Source organism: Acomys minous (assembly GCF_964271855.1).
Source record: "Acomys minous genome assembly, chromosome: 16".
Classification (NCBI taxonomy): Eukaryota; Metazoa; Chordata; class Mammalia; order Rodentia; family Muridae; genus Acomys; species Acomys minous.
The window spans coordinates 78,517,137-78,541,545 of record NC_140498.1 but is presented as its reverse complement, the minus strand read 5'-3'; the positions used below and the strand labels follow the sequence as shown (position 1 = coordinate 78,541,545).

The window sequence follows — 24,409 nt, the reverse complement described above, 5'->3', positions numbered from 1 at the left end:
GATGTCCTGGACTCGATCTGTAGACCAGGCTGGTCTCCCACTCACAGAGATCCACCTGCCTCTGCCTCCCCAATTGGGATTGCAGGCATGCGCCACAGCACCCAGAACAGAACATGCTCTTAACCATGGAGCAAGCTCTCTAGCCCCAGGTCTCGCTTTTAAAGTTTCCCCTACCTCAACAACCACAACACCGAGTGCAAGGCTTCAAACACAGCAACTCTGCTGGAGGTGGGGGGGGGGCGGGGGGGGCAGGGGGGGACATTCAAAGCCCATCATCAAAGCCAAACCAAGATTGCTAGTTCCTTTAGAAGATAATTTTAAAGAAACATATACAAAATGGGGACACAAGATAAGTATTCCCGGTTTCTTGCAAGAAGACAGAATTTTAGAAGCATACACACTGTCTAAAGTATGCCACCATACTTCGAGGAAGGTTGACGGCAGATGGCTGGTTGATGACCAACCCAACTAGCAAATGGCTTTCATTCTTTGTCTCCTAAATCAGAGGCTACATGTCACTCAGTGCCATCCTCAATAAGACCCCGCATATGCTCAGAGCTGAGCAGGGTGGCAGACTGCTCATCTGGTATCCCGGGAAGCTGAAACTCATTTCCTTAAAGGAGCTTTGGGGCTTGCTGACCGCGGGGCCCCTCCCCCTGCTGCACGTGCACCCGTTTTCTCAGGTCGCTCTTCCGGTTCTCTTTCTCCGCAGTTTGACATGCAGAGGGTCACTCTGGAAGAGCTGAAGCACATCCTGTACCACGCCTTCCGGGACCACCTAACCATGAAGGACATCGAGAACATCATCATCAACGAGGAGGAGAGCTTGAACGAAACCTCGGGGAACTGCCAGACGGAGTTCGAAGGAGGTGGGTGTACCTGCCTGAGCATCTCCCTGGGTGCCACCACAGGGCCCCATGGAGTTGCCAGTCCTCAGGACGAGAGGCAGCCTTGTCCCCAAGTGTAAAAAAAAAAAAAAAAAGTCAGGGCCAAGTTAATAGGTCAGCACTTGGGGGAAGATGCGATGGTTTCTTTAATTCTCTTCCACTTTTCAATTTTCTTTTGTGGGTAGGGGGCTAAGGGGGTGTGCACACACGTGCGTGTGCAGGCACATGTGAACGTGACTGCGTGTGAATGTGTAAACCAGAAGTCAGTGTCGGACGTCTCCTCTATCGATGTATTATTTTGTGAGTCAGGACCTCCCGCTGCAATGAGAGCTCACTGTTTCAGTGTGACAGTGGGTTCCCAGGACCCATGTGTCTCTGCCAGGACCCACGTGTCTCTGCTTTGCTGCTGCTGCTGCTGGAGTTATACCCTTACTACTGTGCCCAGAGTTTATGTGACTGCTAGGGATCAAAACTCAAGTCCTCGTGCTCCTACAGCATGCACTTTGACCCCTCACAGAACCATCACCCTAGCCTCCTCCTGTTCTAGCTCCTCCTCCTCCTCTTCCTCCTTTTCCTCCTGCTCCTCTTCCTCCTCCTTTTCCTTCCCCTCCTCCTCCTGCTCCCCCTGTTCCTGTTCCTCCTTTCCCTTCAGTTCCTCTTCCTTTTTGTTATTTGCATCTTCTTTCTGCTGTTGCTTGGTGCATTTTGGGGATGTGGTCTCTCTATGTAGCCCAGGCTGTACTTACTCATTCAGATTCAAGATCCTTCAGCCTCAGCCTCTAAAGTGCTGGGGTTACGGCCCACACCACCATATAGGGCTCAAAGTTCAAGCTTCAGAGGACCTTGTAAGGACTTTGTCCTTTCTGAGGTCATTCTGAGTCTGGGGCTGGCAATTGGCCTTTGCTTGGTGGAAGCTAGCTGCCTCAGGGGTGATGGGCAGAGCCCACTGAGTCTGTCAGCAGACTTGGACAAAGCTCGTTGGTTAATTGAGTGACCTTGGGCAGGCTGAGCAACTCCACCTCGTCCCCTCATCTACATATGTCAGGATAATTACATCTGCTCCACAGAATCCCCTAGAAGGATAAGCTCTGGGCCTCTCAGATGCACTGACCAGAAAGAGCTCAGGGGATAGAGCCCTTTCAGCAGCCTAATCAAAGGGCTAACAGAAGGAATGAGAGTCATCTGAACTCAAGAAGAGACACAGGCAGGGCCGATTTTTTTCTTGGGCTCAGGAAAAAGGAAAAAAAATTATCTGATGGTTGGGGTGGTGCGGGGAAGCTTATCTCCCAGACACTCAAGAGTTCCCAGAAAGTTAATAATTCTACTCCTCTTCCAAACTTTGGAAATCAGCTGATTTGGGGGATGAAGAAGTGACTTAGTGGTTAAGAACACACTGCTCTTGCAGAGGGTCCAAATTCATGTCCCCACACCCACAGCAGGTGGATCCAATGCCCTCCTCTGGACTCTGTGAGGACACCCACACCCACACCCACACACACACACACACACTAAATATATATATATATATTTATACATACTAGAATATGTATATATACATATTAGAAGAAAACAGCTGTTGTAATGAACAGAGGAAACTGACTTGTTGTAATTAATTAAAATATCAGCATTAGCCATCAGCAGACTTTTACATTCTGTGTTGAGACTTCCTAGAAGTCCTGTGCATGCTAAGCAAGTGCATGCTAAGCAAGTGCTTTACCACTGAGCTACAGTTTGGGCCCTTCCGTTTCCTTTTTAAAACATTAATTTATTTAATACGTAGATGAGGACAGGAGGGAGTTGGATGGGGTGACACATAGGCAGTGGTGCACATGTGGACTCGGAGGACAACTTGTGGGAGACAGTTCTTCCCTTCCACCACAGGAGACTCGGGCATCCAACTCAGCCTTGGTCACAAGCACCTTCACCCACTGAGACATCCCTCTGACGTGTCCCTTTACTTTTTGAGATGGAATCTTGGATGGCATGAAACTCACTGTAGTTCAGGGTTGCCCTGAACTTGAGATCTGCCTGCCTCCTCCTCCCTAGCAACTGATATTAACCATTTGTACTACCAGACTCAGTTTATTTTCTTTCTTTTTTCAAAGTATATGTGTGTGTGTTTATGTATATATGTGTAGTCTCATGTGTGTGCAGGTGAATGCATGTGTGCATGTGTGTGCATATGTGTGTGTGTGTGTGCATGTGCACATGGAAGTGTAGAGGCCAGAGGACAACCATGGCTGTTGTTACAATACAATTCACTTTATTTTTTGAGACAGGGTCTCTTACATTCACATGGAACTCACCAATTCATCTAGGCTGGATGGCCAGTGAGTCACAAGGATCTTCCTGTCTCTGCCTCCCCAGTGCTGAAATTACAAGAATGTTGCCATAGCAATCAACTTATTTTATTATTTCCTTTTTTTTTCTTACTTTACTACTTACTTGGGGTCATAGGGCCTCGCTATGTAGTCCTGGCTGGCCTGGAACTCACTATGTAGACCAGACTGGCCTTGAATTTATAGCAATCTGCCTGCTTCTGCCTCCTGGGTGCTGTGATTAAAGGTGTGCACCACCACCATCCCAGCTTAGTTTCTCTCTGTGTGTGTGTGTGTGTGTGTGTGTGTGTGTGTGTGTGTGTGTGTTTGTGTGTGTGTGTGTGTGTGTGCATACATGTCTGCACTCATGTTCATGAGAGAGAAAGTGTGTACTTCTTTGAGTGCATGCACACCCATGCGCGTGTGCATGTGTATTTGTGTTTATGTGGGAGGTGTGCATGCACACATAGGCCAGAGGTTGATATAATGTGGTTTTCCACCTTATTTGTTTGAGCTGGAGTCTTTTACTGATGCTGGAGTTCATCCTTCCTGGCCTCCTCAGGGATCCCCTGTGTCTCTCCTCAGCACAGGGTTATAGATGTGTGCTGCCATGCTTGGCATTTCTCGTGGGGCTTTGGAGATCTGGACTCACATCTTTATGCTTACTAAGCATGCACTTTTCTGACTGAGCCATCTCACCAGGCCCCTGGTCTCCCCATTTGTCACTACAGGTCCTTTGCAGGAGCAATTTCAAAATCTCCCTATGAAATTGCATTCCATTATCCTTTTCCAGTTTTCCATCTCGCTGGCAGGGAAGTCATATTGAATCTGGAAGCCAAGTAGAGAAGAGCAGAAAGGCTGTGTGAGCCCCTCAGGACACATTTTCTATGTACCTTTTTTTCTCCAATCAGAGTTCTGCCTTTTAAGATTTTTTTTCTAGACATATTGACAACAGGCACAGGAGAGGGAAATAAAACAAAACTCACCACCTGGGTGTGACAGTTAGCTTTTTAATATTTTATTTTTATCTGCAATTCTGTGTACATCTATGTGTGTGTGTGTGCACGCGCGCGTGTACATGAGTGAGTACACATACATGTGTGTGTGAGCATAGTGCCTATGGAAGCCAGATGAGAGCATCCGCTCCCCTAGAGTTATGGGCAGCTGCCTCATGTGGGTGCTGGAAACCAAACTGGAGTCCTCTTTGAGAGCAGTACATGTTCTTAACTGCTGAGCCGTTTCTCTAACCCCTAATAGTTTAGTTTTTGATTGCCAACTTGTCATACCTACGATCAATGGGAGGAGACCCTCAGTGTGGGATTGTCTAGGTCAGGTTGGTCTGTGGGTGTGTCCATGAAGGGATGGTCTTAAGCTGGTGGATATGGGAAAACCTAGCCCACTGTGGGCAGCATCATTCCTGCAGCTCAAGGTCTTGAGCCGTGTAAAACAGGAGAAAGCTAGCTGAGAGCAGGCAAGCAAGGGTCCATGCATTTTCTCTCTCTGCTCTTGACTATGTATGTGATGCTTCAAGTTCCTGCCTTGATTTCCCCACAACACTGGCCTGCAACTTGGAGCCAAACAAACCCTTTCTTCCATAAGTGGCTTTTTTTCTCTCTCTCTGTCTCTCTGTTGGAGTATCTGTCTCAGCAATAGAAATGAAACTAGGACAGTGGGAAAAAAAAGTAGTTTCTGGGAAAGAGATAGTGGAGCTTCTTTGCGCCCACTGAATCTCCATCTGATGAAAGAGGAAGACAGGCCAAGGGAAATCTCTGGAGTGCGTGGGTTTCCACACAGCTCTGTCCTGGCTGTGTGATATGGCTTGAATACAAGCCACATAGACTTGTGGTCTTAACACTGGTCCCCAGATGTTGGTGCTACTTGGGGCATCTGGAAAGCTTATGCTGTGGGAGGGTGGGGGTAGGGTCATCATACCTGAAGTGACACAACCTGAAGGAAGTACGTCACTAGGGTTGGGTCCTTTGAAGTATATTTTCTCTGGCCACCACATGTCTCACTCCAGGTGTCCTAGACAGCTGTGAGGTGAATAGCTCTCCTCTGCCAATACTGTTCCCACCATAATGTCTTGCCCAAGGATTTGGAACCAAGAGACTGTGGGCTGAAATCTCTGGGACTATGAGCCAACACTGACCTCTTTTCAGTTATTTCTGCCAGGTATTTGGTCACTGCTTGGCTAATTTTCCTGCCGCTGTGATTAAAATATTCCGACCAAAACAACTTAAGAGAGAAAGGGCTTGTTTGGTTCACTGTTCTAGGGTTCACAGTCTACCATGCTAAAGAAGTCAAAGCAGCAGAAATTTGAGGCAGGCAAACACATTACACCTGCAGTTAGGCAGCAAGGAGTAATGAGTCCAGTTGTTCGCCTAGCTTTCACCTCTTTACACAACACAAGCCCAGGGAACTGGTGTCTCCCACTTTTAGGGCTCCTCCCACCTTAATTAAGCCAATCAAGATAATCCCTCATGGGTGTGGCCAGAGGTTTGCCTGCTGGGTCACTCTGGATACAGTCAAGTTGATAATCAATATTAGCCAGCACAGGCAAGAAATGTAATATGTTATGTGGTCCTCATGTCATTTGGCCTCTTTGAGTTTTATTTTTCTTACCTATTCAATGCAAAGTTGTTTTTTTTTTTTTTTACAATGGTAGTTATATTTAGACACAAACATCGTGGAAGGTCAGAGAGAATTCTGTACTCAAATCCAAGGTCACCAGGGCAATCATCCCTTCTGAAGTCACAGTGCTCCTGTCAGGTCATCAAGTGCTCACCTGGATGATGTGACTTGCCTGGTCACCTGGGAATTCATTATGAGTCCTTTGGGCTCATCCAAATGAAAGGGTCACCTGATGTCACCCAAGCCATCTGCTTCCAGCTGGCCTGGCCTGTGACTTTCCTGAAATAAAACCCGTGTCTTTGGCTTGAGGAAGAGGTGAATGCGCAGCTGGGGCTGGTAGTTTGTGGAAAGCCAGAAGGGCAACTTTTGGAAATAGACTTGGGGCATCAGGTAAAAAAAAAAAAATTAAGGAAATTTTCTTCTGTTTGGGGACTCACTAAGGTTTTCTACAGCAACTTTGTAGAAAAGTTTTCTGCAGGCCAATTGAAATTCTAAAATACGGGGCTGGAGAGATGGCTCAGAGGTTAAGAGCACTGTCTGTTCTTCCAGAGGTCCTGAGTTCAATTCCCAGCAACCACATGGTGGCTCACGACCATCTATAATGTGATCTGATGCCCTCTTCTGGCATGTAGCTGTCCATGTAGATAGAGCACTCATATAAATAAAAAAAAAATAATATTTTAGAAAAAGAAATTCTAAGATTCTAAAGGCCCAGAGAATGGCTTTTGATAAGTATGCTGAACAACTCCTCCTCCCTTCCTCCTCCTCCTCTTTCCTTTTCTCCTCTCCCTCATCCCCCTCCTCCTTCCCCTTCCCCTCCTCCCCCTCCCCCCACTTCTCCTCCCTCTTCCCCTCCCTCTCCTCCCCCTCTTCCTCTTTCCCTCTTCCTCCTCTCCCTCCTCCTATCTTTCCTTTCCTCATTATCCATCCTTTCCTCCCCCTCCTCCTTCATTCTCCCCCCTCCTCCTCCATCTTTGTTTCTCCTTTCCCGTCTCTTGTCTTTTCCCGTACTGTCACTCTCTCTTCCTCTCCTTCCTCTATTTGCTTCATTTTTGGGTCATGCTCAGAAGATAATAGGATGCCCCCTTGCCACGCCTTAGCGTCGCCTACAAAAGGGCACCTTATCAAACCTATCTGGCTCTCGTATACGTTCCAGAGAAGCCAAGAGCTTTGCACACTATCCTTTGTCCTTCTGGCTTATGACGGGTAAGAAGGTGAAGTCTTGGGTTGAGAGTCTCACTACATGGAGTAGTGCAGACCCCAGAAACAAAAGATGCACGATGTCATCAAAGGGAAGAAAAGGACATTGGGAAGGCCAACACCATGCCTGACCTGTACAGCGGGAGTCCAGGGGTAGGACCCTCAGAGGAAAGGCCCGGCTGCCTAAAGTACAGAAGGAGATAGATTTTGTGGTAAAAAGTGAACCAGCTTCCAGTTGTACAAGTGGAGTTTGCTCTCTCCTTCACAAAAGCATCATTAAGCCGCGACCTCATCCCATTCCCTACAGCCTCATCCTCCATCACCATCTGCAGGTCTTCCCTGGTGGTGATGCGTAATACCATCAAAGTCTATTTCTATATACCCTTTCTGGGCTGGAGTGATAGCTCAGTGGTTAAGAGTGTTTTTCACAGGGTCATGCAAACTAGAGTTTGGACCCCCAGCACCAAAGGGACAAGTTGGGCTTCATATGCACACCAGTAACTCCAGCTCCGAGGGGTCGAGTGCCTTTCTCTGGCCTCAGTGTGCATAGGTGTGCATACCCGCATAGGTTGGGGAAGCTCACAACCACTTGTAACTCCAACTCCAGGGAATCTGACATCCTCTCCTGGCCTCCTGCACGCATGCAGATCCACACAGGTGCATAAATAAAAAATACATTCTTTAAAAGAATAAAAGAAAATTCCCATTCAGTTTTACATTTTAGGCTGTGTCAAGAACCAGCTTCACAGACTCCTTACTACTTTTCTCAGTGCTGTGACTAAACACTTGACAAGAAACAGCTTCATGGAGAAGGGGTACTTTATCTCATGGTTTAAAATGCCATGGTTGAGCATGGTGGGGAAGACATGATGGGGTTCCTGTTAGTAGCAGCCTGTGTCTGAGACATCTCACGGCTTGATAGATCAAGAAGCAGAGAGTGGACAGGAAGTAAGGCAAGGCTACAAAACCTCAAGTCCCCTCCCACCGCTGCCCACTTCCTCCTGCAGGGCTCCACCTCTTAAAGGAATCTCTCCCAGAATTGAAATAGCACCACCTGCTGGGGGCCACATGTTCAGACACATAAGCCTGTGAGGGAAATCTTGCACCCAAACCACAGGTGACTCTTAATGTATCGGACCTAAAGGATCTAAAAGCAACAACTATAGCTTCCAAAATGGGTGGGGCTCTGGCTCATTCTGAGAATCAGAGGAGCCGGAATAGGCACTATTTCATTTACACACCCCTGAAACTCAGAATTCTTACTGGAAATACTAATGTGGAAGGTGGGCCACATTAGTCTGCTCATCCCACTTGCGCGCCATCACCTCTACAGACAAGCACAAGGTGGCCAACATTCACACGGAAGCAAAGGAATCACAAACTCAGAAGAGCCACAGTCGCCCAGCCGGCCAGTATCAAAGTCTATGCAGATGACTCCCTCCAGGAGAAGCATCCCAGAGCCATCTCCTGTCACTTGCCAAGCGGAGCTGTGTGAACTGGTGTTAAAATAAGAAGTGCAAAGACAGTCTGTCACTAAAGCTTGCAAACCCAGGTTCTGCCAGCAGGCAAGGTCTGCTGGTGGATAGGGATGGTTAATAGGGGTGGGGGGTGGGGAATAAGAAAGTAGGAGGCACTACAGGTGCATTCTGCATCAGCCTCCCGCAGGCCACCTTCTTACCCGCTACGCCAAGAATACTTGAACTCTAACGAGAAAATGGACATAAAAGCCATCCATAGCGGACAATCCCTGACGGAATCAACACCTCCAAGATTAGGCATGAGATTAATATGTAAAACCATCAGGCTCCTAAATTTGCAACCAAAGGAACTCAGGAGGCATGGCTGCCCAAAAACGTGCACAGGAGGAGGATTGTGGAGATGGCTCAGTGGATGAAGGGCTCCCCAAGAGATCGAAGTCAACCTGGGGCTTCCATATGTGTGTGAACACATATGTGCATCCTGTCACACAGAAGGCACCTGCGCATCTATCTATACACACACACACACACACACACACACACACACACACACACACACACACGCACACACTCAGAAAAACCCATGTACACAAATGTTCATAATAGAAATAATCAAAGCCATCCAAATACCCTTAAGTAATGAACTCATAAACAAGATGTATTATGTTGTACTCCTAATCAATAGAAAGAAATGAGGTGATGCCAGCCGTGGTGGTGCATGCCTTGTTAATGCCTAGCCTCAGGAGAAGCAGGAGTCCGAGGGCACGCTTGCCTGCATAGTGGGTCTAACGCCAGCCTGGGCTACATGAGACCCTCTGTCAAAATGTAAACTAGTGAAGTGTTGATGTGACCCGCAATGCAAACAAACCACCAGTGTGTAAAGTTGAACAGAAAGAGACTAGAGTCCTGCAGTCTGCAAGTCTTATCTATGCAACAGGCCGAGCAAGCAAATTCACAGACTCAGGAAGGTCAGTGGTTGCCCGGGGCTGGGGACAGAGGGGAGGGAACTAAGGGTCCCAGTGTGTCCTGGGCTTCTCCTTAGGGTGATGGAAACGCTCGCGTGTTAATCGGTAGTGATGGTTACACAAAATTGGGAGTGTGTTATTTTTGATACGTGAACTGTGTAGCTGGGTGAATAATAAGTAGATCGTGAAAACTGGGCCCTTAAAAATGATAAAGGAGAAGCTGGGTGGTTTAAAAAAAACAACCTGTGCTGAAAATGTGGGGGGGGCGGTCCCCAGGTTCAATAGTCCAGCACTGCAGTAAAATGGGGGGAAGGAAGGAGAGGGCAGGAAAGGGGGAGGGATGGGGGAAAGGAAAGGAAGGAAGGAAAGGGGGAGGGAAGGGAGGGAGGAGGGAGGGGATAAGAAAGGGGAAAGGGGACAACGTAGAGTGGAAAGGAAGGGAAAGGATGGGGGGAAGTCAGCCAGAAGGGCTCCAGCGGAGTGGGGGCCCCGCTGGAGATGGTGGCTCCTGGGCTGGCAGCCAGCACAGGGAAGGCAGCAGGGTGTGTTTCAGCATACTAAACAGGGCTCTGGAAAGGTGAGCCTAGCTGCAGCTTAGAACGCACTGATGAGGATAAGAAGCCAAGATGAAGTCTGGGAGCATCCGAGGATTTCTCAGCGCTGCACTGAATGGGGAGAACAGACAAGCAGGCATTTCCCCCACCCCCAGTCCCAGGGGAAACAGGCATGCAGTTTGGCATTTCTTTAGCAATTTATGGTGGGGCATAGCTTTCAGTTGAGTGAGCTCATTAATTTTTGTAGTAATTTGGTTTTATTTTATTATTTTTTTATTGTATTTGTCTGATTTATTTATTTATTTATTTATTTATTTATTTGGTATTTCAAGTCATGGCTTCCCTGTGTAGCCCTGGCGTTCCTGGAAACTTGCTCTGTAGACCAGGCTGGCCTCGGATTCACAGAGATCCACCTGCCTCTGCCTCAGACTGAAGGCTAGAATTACAGGTGATAAAATAATGACTTCAGAAGCCTGGTTTCCAGCCTCTTGCCTCAGTTGCTGCAAGCTGAACTGCATAGGAAGAATGTACATATTAAACACATGTACATATGGAGCCTGGCTACCTAGTTAAAAACTGTCCCCAAAACAATAATAAAAAGGAAAAAAAGGAAAAGGAACAGGGTGGAACTGCAGCTCAGTGGTCGTGCACTCCTCCCAAACACATGAGGCTCTAGGTTCAATGCCCAGGACTGTAAAAGAAAGGGGAAAACTCTAAGAATAAATAACATTTACCCAATGCAATATAACGCCAATACAAATATGAAACTGCCAATGGCAGGCCTTAAGTGAGTCACAGGGAAATGCATCAGGTCCTGGCTCAGGCTCCTGTCAGCCACACCAAGTGTCCAGCGTGTTTGCTGTCACCAAGCAAATATGTATGCAGAAGTTTTGAACTTGCATAGCAGAGGAAAACGTGGGCTCAAATCCCACGTCGATTATTTGTCAAATGGCATCGGCCTTTGCTGCTGACACTGGAGGCTCTCCATCTATCTAAAGACAACACACCCAGCCTCTGTGAGATCCAACTCCGTGTACCATGCACATAAAATCAACGCAATACCCAACTCACTGAGGGATGCTCAGTCAATCCATATGGGTTATAGGGCTAGGGAGATGCCTTGGGAGCATGAGACCTAAGTCCCATCACTAGAGTGAAATAAACAGGGTGCAGTGATGGGCACCGGTAATCCCAGAGCTGCAGAGGCACAGGCTGGAGTGTGCTGGCTAGTCAGTCTAGCCTAAAGGGCAAGTTCCTATTTCAACGGAAGGTGAACGGCACCTGAGGAAAGACACCCAAGGCAGTCTATACACTTGCTTGCACACATACTCACACGCCCACACATATGAAATGTGTAAACAAGTAGGGTTTGTTTTTTGTTTTTTATTTTTTGTTTTTAACAGAGGAAAACCAGCAAGATAGCTCTCATTATCCCCACTTTATAGATAAGATAATTGAGGCCAATAGATAAGGAAATTGTTGGTAAGGTTCAGCCATAGAAGGCATTATATTTTTGCTCTAATATACAATTTCTGGTGATGTCTGAATTCATTGTACAAACAGTCTTCCACCAGGTACTGAGCTGGACTTACAGGCTCCGGTTCACGTCAGCTTCTAAGTTCCTATGGGCTCAGGATGTTCTAGAAGGTCCCCTCGGCTTACAGGACATTGTTCTAGCTGATGGTCACTATGGATACATCCCAACACAAAACTGTACAATCAGTTAAAACATTGCATTGTTTGGGCTATGATTTTTCTTAAAAAAACAAAACAAAACAAAACAAAACCACAATAGCGCAGCTGTCTAGCGTGAACTTTATATAGATGACGGCATTGTTTCCGCAATGTCAAAAGGTTGGACACGCCTGTCTGGATTCTCAGGCTTTTCTTATCTCCCCCTTCGCCGTGCTTTGAAGGATTCTGAGATCAAAGTGGAAGCGACATTGCTAGGATATATTAGTCACCTTTCTCATCTGTGTGACCAAACCCTGACAAGAAGCAATTTAAGGGAGGGGAGATTTATCTGGTCTCCTGGTTTAATACAGTCCATCAGAGGGGCTGGGGGAGGGGCGGAGGCAGCTCACCACTGCATGCGCCAACACCTCGCTTACCTAGGCCAGGACCAAGAAACATAGCAGGAAGCATGGCACTGTGTAACCCTCAATTTCCACCCCCATACTGACTTAATCCCATCTCCTAAAGGTTCTGAGATCTCCACCCCACCCCCACCCCCGACACAGCGCCACCTGCAGGGGGCCACATGTTCACACACTTCAGCCTGTAGGAGACCATATCCACACCTTAACACTGGGGATCAAAGCCTGTCACCTTGTTTCCTGAGTATCTTTCAGTAAAAAATGAACACTTTCCCCCTTGGCCCAGCCACAGCATCTTCTGTCGCTGAAGCTTTCCACAAACCCTCAGGATGGAGCTTGAGGGGACAGTTTCTAATTCGGACACATTAGCTGGTCCTCAATAAGCCACAAACAGGTTTTGGGTTTTTTTTTTTCCTGGTTCATCATTTGTTTGTTTAGATAGGGTCTCATGTATTCCCCCCACTGGGCTGGAACTTGTAACGAAGGGTGATCCTGAACATCTCATCCCCCTGCCTCCACCTCCTGGGTGCTGAGTATACAAGCGTACATCACCAACAGTTAACACAGGACTGGGGACGGAACCCAGGGTCTGGTGCATGCTAGGCAAGCGCTGAACCAACTGAGCCACATCTCCAACCCCCCGTCCTTTTCTGCCTAAACACCATCTCCTTCGCGCTCCCTGAGAGTCAGCATTTTCCCCCTTCGCGTGCCCACTCCTAAGAGAAGCCCATCTCTACCCCAAGCCGTGTTTCCTCCTCCAGCTAAGAACTTAAAACCCAGAGTTAATCAGTAAGCGAAGAACCGCAAAAAAAAAAAATACCCATAAGTCACCCAAGGGAAACACGAGCCTGGTGGATCCTGGAGGATTAGAGATAACAAGATGAGGCTTAGGTGATGCTGGCAAGAAAGGATCTCGGTGAATTGGAGAGGGCGCCGGAGCAGTGGCTTGGAGGTTCAGGCTCGCTGTGAAGTCGGGGTTGAGAGTAATTTTCAGAGATCCTTGACAATCCTTTGGGCCCTTTCTCCCAGGGAAGGCTCTTCTTGGCCTTTGAAAACATGGCCTGATTCCTACTTCTCGCTCTATCATTTCTAAAGGGTTTCGGGGGAGTCCGAAAGCGGCAGGAGAGGCTGTAGCATAGCCCTGAGCTGACGGGCCTATTACCAGGATTGTTTTTTGTTTTGTTTTGTTCTGTTTTTTAAATTCATTCGCTTCCTTTAAACCAGTGGCTCTCAACATTCCTAATGCTACGGCCATTTAATATGGCTCCTCATGTTGTAGTGGTCACCCCCCCAACCATAAAATCATCTTTGTTGTTGCTTCATAACTGTCACTGTGCCACTGTTATGAGTCGTAATGTACATATCTGTGTTTTCTGATGGTTGTAGGTGACCCTTGTAAAAGGGTCCTTCGATTCCCAAAAGAATTGCTACCTACAGGTTGAGAACCATGGCTTTAGGCTTTATTTAATTTACTTATTCAACTTATTGTGTTGTTGGTGATGTGTGTGTGTGTGGGGTTGTTATGCTTATGTCATTCAGAGGCTAGCTATTATTATTATTAATTATTATTATTATTATTATTATGTTTATTTACTTTACATCCCCATCACAGCACAGCTTCCTGCCCATCCCTTCCTCTCCCATCCCTTCCCCACACTTCCCCCTCCTTTTCTCCTCCTCTGAGATTGGGGGTTGGGGGGCAGAGGCCTCCCATGGGTATCAACCTGCCTTGGCATATCAAGTTGGAGGAGGACCGGGTGCATCTTCTCCTGTTGAGGTTAGACAAGGCAGCTCCGTTAGGGGGAGAGGATCCAAAGTCAGGCAGCAAAGTCAGAAACAGGCCCCTGCTCCTGCTGTTAGGGGTCCCACATGAAAGCCGAGCTGCACAACTGTTCCATCTGTGGAGGGGGCCTAGTGCTGTCCCAAGCATTGCTCTTTGGTTAGTGGCTGAGTCTCTGTGGGCCCAGGTTGGTTGATGCTGTAGGTTGTCTTGCGGGTGGCCTTGACCTCTGGTTCCTTCAGTCTGTCTATCCAGAGGCCAGCTTTTGTTAGTTCTCTCAAGTTCCCTTACCCATAAGCCATCTCACTAGCTTGTTTGTTTGTTGGCTTGTTTGCTTGCTTTGCAATGCTTTGTCTTGAGGCAAGAGTCCCACTGTGCAGCCTTAACTCGAATAATGCCTCAAGACTCAAGTCAAATTCTCTTGCCTGCCTTCAAGTAGCTGGCGTTACTGGAATGCAGTGCCACACCTAGCTTCCGCCAGTCTTCTCTGTGTCCCCGCGCATGTGTGTGCCTGTTGTGTGGACGTGCAAGCACATGGAGGCCAGAAATCAACGTCATTTATCATTCCTCAGGATACCATCCACCTGGCTGGTCTGGAACTCAACCAGTATACTGGGCTGGCTGGCCCCGGATCTGCTTGTCTCTCTCTCTAGTTCTGAGGCCACAAGTGTTTGCCATCATGACCAGCTTTTTTATTTATGTGTGCCGAGGACAGAACTCAGGCCCTCAAACTTGCACGGCAAATGTTTTCCTGAGCAAGCCTCACCACAAGCCCCCTAACCTTCTTTAATAGCAGAATCTGAAAAGAGCCTGTTTACCAACATGCCGAACATATACCACACACACTACACACACACACACACACACACACACACACACACACACACACACACACGAGTGCTTTTTGTCTCTGGCAATTCAACCTCCACCCAAGCCTATCATATGTACTGGAAGTTGCCCAGTCCCCTGAAGAGTTCATTAAGACGTGAATTCCCAGGGAACTGACTCACAACAAAGCCAACACTCATCCCTTTTGTATCAACCCTCATGCCCTGTTTAGATGTGAGATGTCTGTGATGCTCCTAAGTTGCAGGCTTGGTCCCCAATTGGTGGCACCATGGAGAAGTGACCGAGTCTTCAGAAAAACACTGGGGAGCCAGCTCAGTTTGGTCAAGCAAGTTTGCCTTGCAAGCCCGAGAGACTGATTTTCACATAGCTGTGGTGGTGTGTGCGATCCCAGGACTGTGGAGGTGGAGACAGGGTGGGTCACTGCTGGAACTCACGCCACAGACAATCTAAACTGCTAGGCAAGTTCCTAGCCAATAAGTGTCCCTGTCTCAAAAACCAACCAACCAAAACAGAACAATCAAAAACCACCACCAACAACAACAAGGTAGACAGTGTCTGAGGAATAACACCCGAGGCTGTCCTCTGGCCTACCTGGGCATGTGTGCATGTACTAATGAGATACACGCACATGCAAATTGTGAGGAAGCTTTAAAGCTCATTCTATTAATATTGGTTTACAGAAAAGGGCTGACAATGGTTGGATGGTATCTTTTTCTGACACTCATCCTGGAATGTTACAGATTTTTTTTTTTTTTTTTTTTTTTTTTTTTTTTTTGTCGTCTTTGAAACTTACTGTGGTTCCATTATGTCTACATGTCTGGATCTTTCCCTGAACGTCTTACAGACCACGGTTCTGATAGGATGGTTTTCCATTTCATACCCTTCGCCAGAAGTTTCTGCGCAGCTAAAAACCCCCATTGTGTCCATCATCTGAGTTGATCACAGCCTGTCAGCGTAGGCCGCTTGCTGAAGACGTAAACCTACCTCATGATGTCGTCTCTCTGTTCTCTATCCTCCCTACCCCGACCCCAGTTCATTCGCAGAAGCAGAACCGACAGACCTGCGTCCGCAAGAGCCTCATATGCGCCTTCGCCATGGCCTTCATCATAAGCGTCATGCTGATTGCAGCCAACCAGATCCTGCGGAGCGGCATGGAGTAGCTGCCGCCCAACCAGCCACACCGCGTTGCCAGCTCACCGCGCATGTGCATGCCCTGCGGGCAGACTCTGTTCCTCCACACAGGAGATCTGGACCTATGGATGGACGCAGGCGTTGGTACAGTTCAGTAAAGGACTCAAGTTTTGCAGTGCAACCGGGGTCGCGGATCAACTCCATCTCCTTGGCAGGGACAAAAAAAGGGCTGTCTTCAATGCTTTCATGGTTTTTGTTTCCCAATGCAATAAATAGTCGGGAGTTCTCAGTTATTGCTTCAACAGCCAGTAAGCAACTCCAAAGGGGAGAAAATACTGCTTTCTTTTCGTCTTGGAATTCCAGTAGCCATCCAGATACCATGGTGGCATCAGAGAGCAAGAAAGAGAGGCAGGCGTGAGCAACAGTCACGTCCTGATTCTTTCAACCCGGGGACTCACAGAGACTCCCTGCGGAAGTTGACTTCCGGGTTGCTATAGAGAAAGGGACTTTCCATGTCACCCTGGCTTCCTTCCTCCACCCAGTGGAGACCCCTCCCCCCCAAGGCATGAGGGGGAGAGCCATTCAGCAGGGCGCAGCTCCTTGCAGTCGCTGCTGCTGTTCTTAATGCCTTTTCTACAGGACTCCTGTCAGTATAGCTGGGGCACTCTCAGTCGGTTTCCATGGCACTTGGCTTTCTGTTTCTGAAGTCCATCCCGCACCAGCATCTTGGAATCTGCAGAGAGCCTGGCTCCCAGCTTTCTTGCCTGTGCTGCCATTATAGGAAAAAACAAAAAACAAAAAAAACAAAAAACAAAACAAAACAAAACAAAAAAAAACCCATAACCCAGTGTCTCTATATAACCCAGACACATAGACAAGAGACTTTTCCATGAGTGATGCTGTTTTTTCCCTAATGGCTTACTTTGGACACGAACTTCTCTATCTCATCTTATAGAGCAGAAGGTGAAAGCAACTGGGGTAGGGAAGGAATGGAGCCTGGTGGCAAGGAGGCCCACACCCCAGGCATCTGAAGTAACAGAGCCCGCTCTGAGTTGCCATATTAGACGGCATCTGTAAGTTAAGATTGGCGTACATCTAACCCTTCCCTCATCTTGAACTTTAGTGCCGAATCTCCCCCTCCCCGCCCCCACCGCTAAGAAAAACAGACCTAGAGCCTGAATCCACAGGAAGATGGAAGGATCAATTTGCTGCATTTTGCTTAATATCTCATGATAATTCAGGGGAGAGAGAGAGAGAGAGAGAGAGAGAGAGAGAGAGAGAGAGAGAGAGAGAGAGAGAGAGAGAGAGAGAGAGAGAGAGAGAGATGTGTGTGTTAATGGCCATGGCTGATATGACAGCGACCTGATCGGTGTCCTGATCACAGAGGGCTTCTGTTGGCGCAGAGAACTGAATATCATGGTATCATGGTCTGTTTTCAGTATAGTGGGCCAAGACTTTTTTGAGATTTCCTGGCTTCGCTAGGAACTTAAAAGTCCAGTGGTCAGATTAGGCTTCCATCTACAGATGTGCTAACTCCCTTTGTATTCTTCCGAGCCCAAGTCTCTTTTTCTGTAAGGGAATCGTCCTGCTTCTACTTTGTATCTCTGCCGGAAGCTCCCTCATTCCCCTTCCTCCTTCCTCCCCTCCCCCACTTCCTCCAGCCACGCTGAGGCGCCAGCAGCTTTGCTTGCTTGCTCGCTCCGGCTCCGTTCTGCTGGGTGGGTTTTTATGGTGCGATGCATATTCCTCTAGCCTACTTTCCCTCTCTGCTCCCACCACCCCCGCCCCCTTGCTAACTTCTTAGACTTGGATCACGCAAGATCTCCATCTAGGGTCTTCCTCGAGTTCGCCTCTACAAGCACCCCGTGCAGTAGTGTGGGGGACAGCTGTGGGTATTTCCCCCACTGTAGAGCGTGAACACTCACCAAGAGCACAAGTCAAACTAGCTTTTGAGCCATAGCATACGCAAGAGGGAGCAGGTTGGAAGTCCCAAGAGCTCGAAGGGGCACAGAGTCATTTCATAAAACCGCCTGGAGTCTGGAACATCCAGGCAGCAGCCTGCCTTCCCTTCTTACGGTGCCCTTTGCAAACCTGCCCTTTTGGTTTCTCCCCTAGGCTGAGTCACCACGGTTCCCTTAGGACCAGACTCCTGAGCTGGAACAGGTAGAGACCCGGAACATTAACACACTGCACAAGCTCGCACCCCCTTTAGTTTCTTCCTGGGGCAGTTGCCTTCTCTCTGCTGGCTCTGTGCGAGAAGGCGAGCATAGCTGGCAGCCACATGCTTCCCTGTCGTTAGCTGATGTTTGAATCTCCACACTGCACCCTCCCTCATCTGGAAGTGAAGGGCTCTAAGGATCTGAAGGGGGGGGGACCCCCCGCAGCATGCCATGCCTCAGCTGCGATTAGCTTTCAAGGTGGGGACGTAAGGATTTTTTTTTTTTCAAATGTTGCTTTTCTGTAAGATCTGCCCCATTACTGAAGAACTTAAGTTTTTTTTTTTTCCCAGAGATGAGCTGATATAAAAAGCCTGTACCCTCCAAGGGTGTGAACATCCCCTTCCTTAAAGAGGCATATGCTTTTCTCCCAATAGCAAGGAAGAAATGAGTAAAGAAGCCATCAGATTCTTTCTTGTGGTTCAGAAGTTAATCTCCCAGCATCCTCTTCTTCCGAGGTACCCAGGGACTGAATACAACAGTGCAGGAAGTCTGGTCTCGTGGTGTTCGTCAAAAGACTTAGTGAGGGTTGACTGTGCTTAGGTGGCCTGCCCTCTAGCTGCTGGGCTCGTAGTATTATGTCTTTGTCACATGTAGGGTGTTGGGCTTCTTTTCCAGGCAGCCCTACTCGCAGGCCTGTTCACACAAATGCTACCCCGGGGTCCCCTGCCACTTAACATCCTCATGACAATAACCGAGAATGAGCTGGTTCCAGAAAGTTCTGCCATACATGTGCAGCTGAGAAACCCTCTGTAGGAGAGGCGGGGGCAGGGGTGGGAGGGTCCAACCTATGACTGGATTTAGGAATAGTGACAGAAGCTCACCAGCCATGAGGTGACTCAGTGACTGGCTCCTTCTTGCTGCCAGCTCAGCTCCACACCCTCAGGTCTCCATGAGTGGCAGACACTAGGACAGCATTTTTACCTGGGACAGAAAAACAAGCTGACTCTAAACTCTTTAACCTTCAAATGAGTCGCCCCCTGCCCCCTCACTGTCCCGGATGTAGACTGAATCCCCAGTTGGGACTCTACCCGGGAACTGTTAACAGTGGCTTCCGGAACGCATGCCAAGTTCCATGAGACATCTATCTATAAGAGGTTGCCATGGCAACCATGGCACCTACCCTGAGTTTGCCAAGGCACAAACATAGCGAATATTTTTCTCAAAGAATGCTTTAGGCCCTACCTGCCTCCACTATGTCTCCCAGAATCCACTTCCTGCTGGAATGCACCTCTAAGAATGTGCATGGCTCCCCTGCCTTTTTCCTGTTGTATTTGAACTTGTCCTCCCCTCCCCCCACCCCCCCACCCCCAACTCAGGAGATAATAAGTAAGCCTTATGCAGGTAGCCTCCTGACCTCTATCCTTTATTTCACCTCCCAGAGCAAAACTCTCTACACACTGGGGGACAATAAATCCATCCCACATCATCTATGGCAGGCAAAAGCACATATCAAGACTGGTCTTGCTGAGATTCTCCTTCCAGAGGGCAGGAATTAGAAACGGAGGTCAACTGTGGTCCTCATGAGTTCTTGGGCAAGCCCAGTGATTGTAGGAATTGCTTGGGATTTGTGGTTCTGGGTGATGAACTCATCCACACCTGCTCCTATCTCAAAGTTTACATGACAAGTGATCTAGTGTCTGAAAGAATGGAATTTTTAAAAGAAAGAAGAAGAAGAAGAAGAAAAAAAAAACCAGCCTATGTTGAGTGCATCCCTCCTAACCCCCAGCCACTGACTCTCATCAAAGTGATTGGAAAAATCAAAGATCAGGAGAGAGACAGCTGGCGCTTGCTGCAGTCTCCTTCTGTGGGCTCAAGTCCAGACTCAGGTCGCAAGTCGAAGAGTGCTGTTTGCATTGTTTTTCAAATCTGAGACTGGTAGTGTCTCTGGGACCGGACAAGGGCATCATCAGAAGGTGAATGAGATGACCTTTGGGCGTACTTTCAGGGTTGGGCTGACTTGGCTATGCCTGGCTGCGTGTTGTATGTGGAACTGTTTCCTTGTGCGCCCTTGGCTTCTGTGTTTTTGTGGAAAGTGCTAAGTTTCGTACCTCAAAGCGTATTATGTCCTATCCCCAAAGGTCTGCAGCTTCCCTCTCTCTACCCTGTTACCTAAGATACACAGAGAGCCTGGAACCTTCTTGTGAAAAGGGTCCTTATTTTTTATATAATGTGGTGATCATGCTTCAGATGAGCTCCGATGAATCTTCTAGACTTTGGCACATACTGTTTCTACGACCAGGAGGACCACAGAACCCCACTCCCTAGGAAGCATCCATCCCAAACAACTTCAGATCAGTATAATTCCCCACCCCACCCCACCCCACCCCCAACACTGGCTTCTTCCAGGATGCCCTGCAGGGCTGAGAGTCCAGAAATCACCATCATTTCCTCCTTCTACATCGACTCCCTGGCTCCTCTCCTCCTCCACAAGAAGAAAACCCCATCTACAATAGAAGAGCTATGCAACCATTAGAGTTTTCATTTGAAATGTTGACAGTCAGGACAGGACAGAGGAGACACTAGGCCGCCTCCTCCAGTCCCCATCCCCACAGTCATGTAAAGTGTCACAGTCGCTTAGCTTCACCCGAGCTGCACTTTGGCTAACTCACTCAGGGGACTGGTCTCAACTCTGTGGCCTCGCCACGCACCGTCGGTCTGGAGAAAAGAGGTCAGATGTGCCCGCTGACTGAGCCTTCTCTTAGGATCCTAACCTTCGCTACAGATGCATACCGTCATGTTAACGCCAATGGTTTATGTTTAATATTGGTCCTAATTTTAAAACACCACAAGGAATGGTCAAATCAACCAGATACAGGAGACCAGGCTTCTAATTCCTGGTACTTGACAAGCGGAGGCAGGAGGATCAGTGTTCACCATCTGCCTGTATTTATGGAGCAAGTTCAAGGGCAGTCTGAGTTACATAGGTAAGTTCCAGGCAAGCCTGGGCTACATACAGAGTTCTGGGCTAGCATGAGCTGACATAACGGGACTCCTTCCCATTAGGAGAAAAAAAAAAAGCAGTTTTTTTTTCCCCAGTTGCACAAAATAGCCCCCTCCTTGTACCTGAACATTGCTTACCTACTCCTAGCTTGGGTAATTTGTCAATTGAGGACACCGCATATGCTGGGCATAGGGTCACTCCTTTCTTCAGGCAGTATATCTTGGCTTCCAAAGCACTGTCAGACATTATCCAAGCACGCGGAGTGGGGTATGCCTATCATCCTAGGAGTTCAAGGTCATCCTTCATGATAGAGCAAGTTGGACTGAGCTACATGTGAACACATACACACACACACACACACACACACACACACACACACACAGGGCGGGCTGGGTAGGGGTAGGGAGAGATGGGGCAGAGGGTATCTAAATGGAAGGAGGCAGGGCTAGATGTTTCTTAAAAATACAGACTAATTGGGAAAGAATATTTCGGAGAATGCAGAGTTCACTCAGGATGTTCGCGCCATCCTTGGACCTGACAGAGAGAGTGTTTTTTTTTTTTTAAAGGGCTGATAGAAGCCAGTCCCTGTCTATCTGGCCTACTTTGGGAATGTCCAAGGGAGGTACTGCCAATCAACGTGTTCCCAGCAAGCTCAGTGGATTCCAATAGGAGGCTAGTATCTCCCCTAGATGGATGCTGACCCCTGCCAAGCCCAGCATGCCTTGCCTGAGGCTCTGAGACCTGTGAACAGAGGCCAGAAAGCAGAAGAGAAAAACCAAAAAGAAACCGGCACTGTCATTTGGGAAGGGCGCCAGAAATCATCGGACCCTTGCTGCTAGGAGGCAGGAAAAAGACATACATTCCCCCATGGAGAGGGGTTAAGAAGTCCCAGGATTTGCATCAGTCAGGAGTGCTTGTTTTGTGACATGAATCCCCGAGAGGCGACCTGAGGTGTTCCTTTTGGCACCCACTGTTTGTAAAGGCAACAACACCCTCTGGTTGCCAGCGGAATGTGCCACACGTCACACAGGTGAGAGAGGTTTTCGTTCGTTCCCTAAAAGCTTGCTGAGTTAAGATGAGATTTTGTGTTCTTGGCCTGCCTGAAAATGAAAGAGATATGGTGCCCTGGAGGAAGGTCACGTGGAATTGGAAGGCAAGAGTCTGTAGGTTGAGACAAAAGACCAGATTCCCAAAAAAAAACGATGCTCCCGCATCCATCTGAGGAACACCCCCGCCCCCACCGCCAAATAAAGGATGCACACATCCATGCTTTCTGCCTCCCACTACTACCTTTTTTCCCCCCCTGGCCACCAGGCTGAGCAGCAGGTCAAAGGGATGTGGTCCTTGCTTGGGGCCATTCATAATTCTCCAGAAGGCAGAAAGCTACCATCTATAATGACTGTCAGAAAGTGGATGATAAGTCTGGGATGCAGAGCCAGCGACCTACAGCTGTTTTTTTTTTAGATGGCCAGAGACTAGAGCTGGGCACAGCCACTGCCGGCCATAGCCATGTTCCAACAATAGCAAGAGACACAGGCGAGGGAGAGAGTAGCAGCTCCAGGGTCCTCAAGTGTTTGTCCCTTCTCCTCCATGCCACACCAGAGCCTGTTTGAGTCAGGCATGGTGGCGCACGCCTGCAATCCCAGCACGTGGGAGGCAGAGGCAGGAAGAATGGGGCAAGTCGAGAGCAGCCTGGGCTACTCTCTGGTGAGTTCCTGGTTAGGCTGGGCTACAGTGTGAGATCTTGTCTCCCAAACAAAACAAGGAGAAATGATAAAAAATCCTGGTTCCTGCCTTTAGTTCCTGCTTCCTGAAGCAGCCTGCGGTCTAGTCAGTGCCCACGGGAGGCCCTATTGTTCTTCCCTGAGAAGACCCTGAGAGAAAGTTCTGTGAGTTCACATACATCCAGGGCTCTGAGGAGAGAGTGACGACTCCTCACCGGGACTTTGATTGCCCCCAAAATTCAGGAAAAAGCTAATTGTCTAAGGACTGAGCCAAGGTGATGCTCACGGAAGCCACTCAGACTCTCAAAGTCTGGCCCTGCCAGGTGTGGGTGCGCTGTGGTCTGTGGGTGGCGACAGGTCGTGAACTTAAGCTTCCACTCAAAGCACAGATGTAAATGGCTGGGACTCAAGCCCTGCATGCTGGGTGTCTCAGAAGCACAGGTGAAGACTGTTCTCAACAGGAGCTTCTTGCCTCTTCTTCCAGAACGTTCCAGTCAGAATGTTCCAGTCAGATGTCAGTCATGCATCTCAATTTCCCACTTTACCTCATTTACATTCTCTTTTGGAGTTTTTGTTTCATTTCGTTTTCGTTTTCTTCGCTTAGTGTTAGTTGGTGATTTCCTGCTATTAAGTGATGAGACAGCAGGTTAGTGAAATTTTTAAAAAAATATATCTTTACGTCAAATGTAAATATTAATATAAATGAACTCGGCATGCAACTTCAGTGACCCAACGAAATGATATTATTCACATGTTATCTTACTGTATAAAGGGAAAATGACTGCCATATATGTATCAGATGTTTTCTGTAACTAAACTTGTCTGTAAATATATAATCTTATTTAAAAAAAGAGTCTAATTTACCATTATTTATGCAATAGAAAAAAAATAAAAGTTCTTTTTTTTTTCTTCCTTTTGATGAGAGAATTGGTTTATTATTTATGCTCTGACTTGCAACGGGTCTTGAGATTTGTTTCTGGGGCCCCGTGGGTGACAGTTCAACCTCTCTAAGAAGCATCAGGTTGAGGAGGTGGCAGAGCCTGTTGAGCAGAGGGACCCTGGGACAAGATGATTGACATACAGAACATAAACGATGGTGGTGGAGCATATGGTAGGAAACGTGACTGGTCCCCTGGCCTCGGAGCAGGCACGATAATTAAGAAAACGTTGAGTCTGGGGAGATGACTCAGTCAGGAAGGTGCTTGTATAAACATGAGGACCTGAGCCATCTCTGGCACCTAAATAAGAAAGAGGGCATCGCGGCACACACCTGGAATTTGCACTCGGGGGGGTGGGGGGTGGGGGGTGGGGTGGGGCGGAGATGGAGAGGGGAGGGTACCTGAGGCTCAGTGGCCCAGTAGTTTAGGTGAACTGGTGAGCTCTGGGCTCAGTGAGAGCTGTGTCTCAAAACACAGTGGGGAGGGCTAGCAGATGGCTCAGTGCGTCAAGGTATTTGCCGATGCTCTGAGTTCAATCCTCAACTCCTGTAAGGTGTCCTCTGATCACACATGAACCAGAGTGACAGTGACACACATACACACACACACACACACACACACACACACACACACACACACCTCACTTAACTATGACAGACTATCATTAGTCAAGCTTTCCCAGACAGGAAGTCATGGGA

At 48.1% G+C, this 24,409-nt stretch overlaps 1 protein-coding gene across 4 annotated transcripts in view; it reads left to right on the top strand.

Annotated features, from left to right (window-relative positions):
* CALN1 (calneuron 1) overlaps positions 1 to 24,409 on the top strand; it is a 516,312-nt gene that overhangs the window by 427,818 nt on the left and 64,085 nt on the right. For 2 of the 4 annotated variants that reach the window (XM_084762577.1, XM_084762579.1), the window contains 2 exons: positions 713 to 869; positions 15,791 to 23,692. In XM_084762577.1, coding sequence (XP_084618703.1) covers positions 713 to 869; positions 15,791 to 15,918 — 285 coding nt within the window. In that variant the 3' untranslated portion in view covers positions 15,919 to 23,692. Of the gene's footprint in view, positions 1 to 712; positions 870 to 15,790; positions 23,693 to 24,409 lie in introns of those variants that run through there. The other 2 variants (XR_014775545.1, XM_084762578.1) reach the window with 2 other exon arrangements.